Raw genomic sequence first — 2306 nt, forward strand, 5'->3', positions numbered from 1 at the left:
TTTGATTCATTTTAGTGGGATCGGTGTATCTATGATGAAAATAATATACCTACTTATATGTATGAAAATTAGAATGAACAAAAACTATGAACACTCATCTACCTCGATTGATATACATGTTTTGGGAATATTGTGAATAAAAAAGTCATTCAAGTTTATTCATAAGAAAATTATGTTTTTTTTTCAACATTTCCTTACATAGCAGTTATTCGAATATTACAGTTTGGTCGACAATTACAAACAACATTGATATTCATTTCACAATTTTTTTTCACTTGTTCAACTCGTTGAAATGCCGAAACAAATGTATACGCACACACAGCACCATCTCGTTCTGTCAAACGGTCGCTGTCAATGGAATGCTTTCCATTCAACTGCCAAATGTCATTGGCTTTCCAGCGTATTGCTCCATGTAAATAAACATAAAAATAATACGTCGACAAGTCTCACTTCGACGATTATTATAGACGAATTCCAATATTTAAATCAAACTTGTTTTGTCTGTTTAAAAAAAAAACACTCAAATAAAATTCTCAGTGAATGATTATTGATTTTGAAATTAATCATTGTATTCACTCGAAATGTCTTCTGACGAGCAGAAGAAGCAATTGCTGGCGCAAAAATTCTTTCGAAGTTTGAAAAGTAAGCAAAAATCCCCCAAGACCGAGCATACAGCTGTTTCTCCGAAAAAGTCAAAAATGTCTACAGCCAAAACAGACGGACAAAGCCAAGAAAGTGAAGTAGATTTAACAAAGTAAGTGTTTGGCAAAATGGATCGGTTTTTCACCATTTTCAAATGGTATTTACCTCCAATTTTTACCAATTTTAGTCGAGCCATTGAAGAGATTCAACGTGAAACTCAGCGTGCATCGAGATTGGCCGAAGAAATTGGTCCGAGTGGTTGGCGTATGAAAACACAACGAACAAACAAACGGTTTTTGGCCAATACAATGCGATCTGTGCTGAGTCACAATGAACGAACTAGTGTCAAGTATACAAAAGAGTCGAAGCGAAAATTTGAAGAACTTTCGAAACGGCCACCGAAATTCGGAACACGACTACATTCATTCCAGTCATCGGACGAAAGAATGAACAAAGAAAAGAATTCTACAGATTCGTCAACGAGATGATCCACAATTTTCGCTCGAACCAACTGTCATAGTTTGGACATTTCTCTAAAGCAACTTTGCCTTTTTTTTCTAATTTTAAGTTCATTTTACACAGAAAAAAAATCTTTAAAAAAATGCATAAACGGTGCAGAAAACAAAGAATTAAAAATTAAAAAAAAAACACGTTAAAAGTTTTGTACATGGAAATGTTTTGTTTATCGTTTGGTCCATTCCAGAATGTTGTTAACAACGGCAATACTACATGTGAGAGTTCAAGTCGGGTTGTCATAGTGCATGTTTATTTGTCTACTGGTATTGCTGTTGTTATTGACATTTGCACACAGAAGGTTTCATTGTTTGTGTTGTGTGGTAGCCAAAAAAGCGTGTTACTTGTTGAATACTCGATACTTTTGCTCGACAAATGTGTGATAAATACACACGATTTTACTCAATGCTCAAATTTGTTAGTCTAATTATTGTGGTAAAAAAGATGCTGTTCATTTGAATGTTGTTTAGTTGCAAGTAAATCAGTCAAAATGGAGGTGAACACCGAAACAGACGCAACGCTTAAAGAGCGGGTCAATGATATTCTCGATAGCTTGAATGCGTTACCCGATGGCGACGATATTGACGTGAACAAATGTGATATTTTATTTACAATCATATCAATTGCCAGCCGCGTTATGAGCATCATTTCCACTTTGCTGTTGGCATTACATTATTTCCATGGTGACAAAGTTCATCACTTCACATGGACCATGTGCTGTTTCATCATTCCAATGTTTGTCACGATGTTTCTTCAATTGTCGATGTGAGTCAATTAGATCGGATAGATTTTCGAACTTTTCTTTGATTGCCAATGTGTTCCTCTTTTGAATTCCTTTCTTTAGCTATTCTGAGGATCGAAGAGAAGGAGCAATTCGGAAATTGAATATTTTCGAAATCTTTTGGTCGGTCATCATTTTTCCAATCGTATTTCGGTAAGCATATCTGCTACATTCAACAGAGAAGACCAACTAATCAGCAATCTTTAATATCAATCAGGTACTGGAAAACACTGATTTACACGCTGAAATGTAAGCGAGCCGAATTTCGAAATGATCGAGAAGAGCAGAAGAAGTGGTATGCCCGGCTAGTCAATGAAGACAGTGATGTGGCTCTTGTGAGAATATTCGAATGTTTCTTAGAGGCAGCTCC

At 35.6% G+C, this 2306-nt stretch overlaps 1 protein-coding gene across 1 annotated transcript; it reads left to right on the plus strand.

The window, feature by feature from the left end:
- The first annotated feature begins 698 nt into the window (after positions 1 to 698).
- LOC129579710 (protein POLR1D-like) lies at positions 699 to 1130 on the plus strand. Its single transcript, XM_055469878.1, has 2 exons — positions 699 to 754; positions 830 to 1130. Exons 1-2 carry the CDS (start codon positions 699 to 701, stop codon positions 1128 to 1130), a joined length of 357 nt encoding a protein of 118 aa, XP_055325853.1.
- Positions 1131 to 2306: the final 1176 nt, after the last annotated feature.

This window comes from Sitodiplosis mosellana, unplaced genomic scaffold (assembly GCF_009176505.1).
Source record: "Sitodiplosis mosellana isolate CC-2019 unplaced genomic scaffold, AAFC_SMos_1.0 Smas_scaffold_6446, whole genome shotgun sequence".
Taxonomy (NCBI): domain Eukaryota; kingdom Metazoa; phylum Arthropoda; class Insecta; order Diptera; family Cecidomyiidae; genus Sitodiplosis; species Sitodiplosis mosellana.

Excerpts from the sequence above, each read along its gene's own strand:
- LOC129579710 (XM_055469878.1), top strand. The coding sequence starts at position 699 with ATGTCTACAGCCAAAACAGACGGACAAAGCCAAGAAAGTGAAGTAGAT. Across the intron at positions 755-829 it reads AGTGAAGTAGATTTAACAAA|TCGAGCCATTGAAGAGATTC; the intron begins GTAAGTGTTTGG and ends TACCAATTTTAG.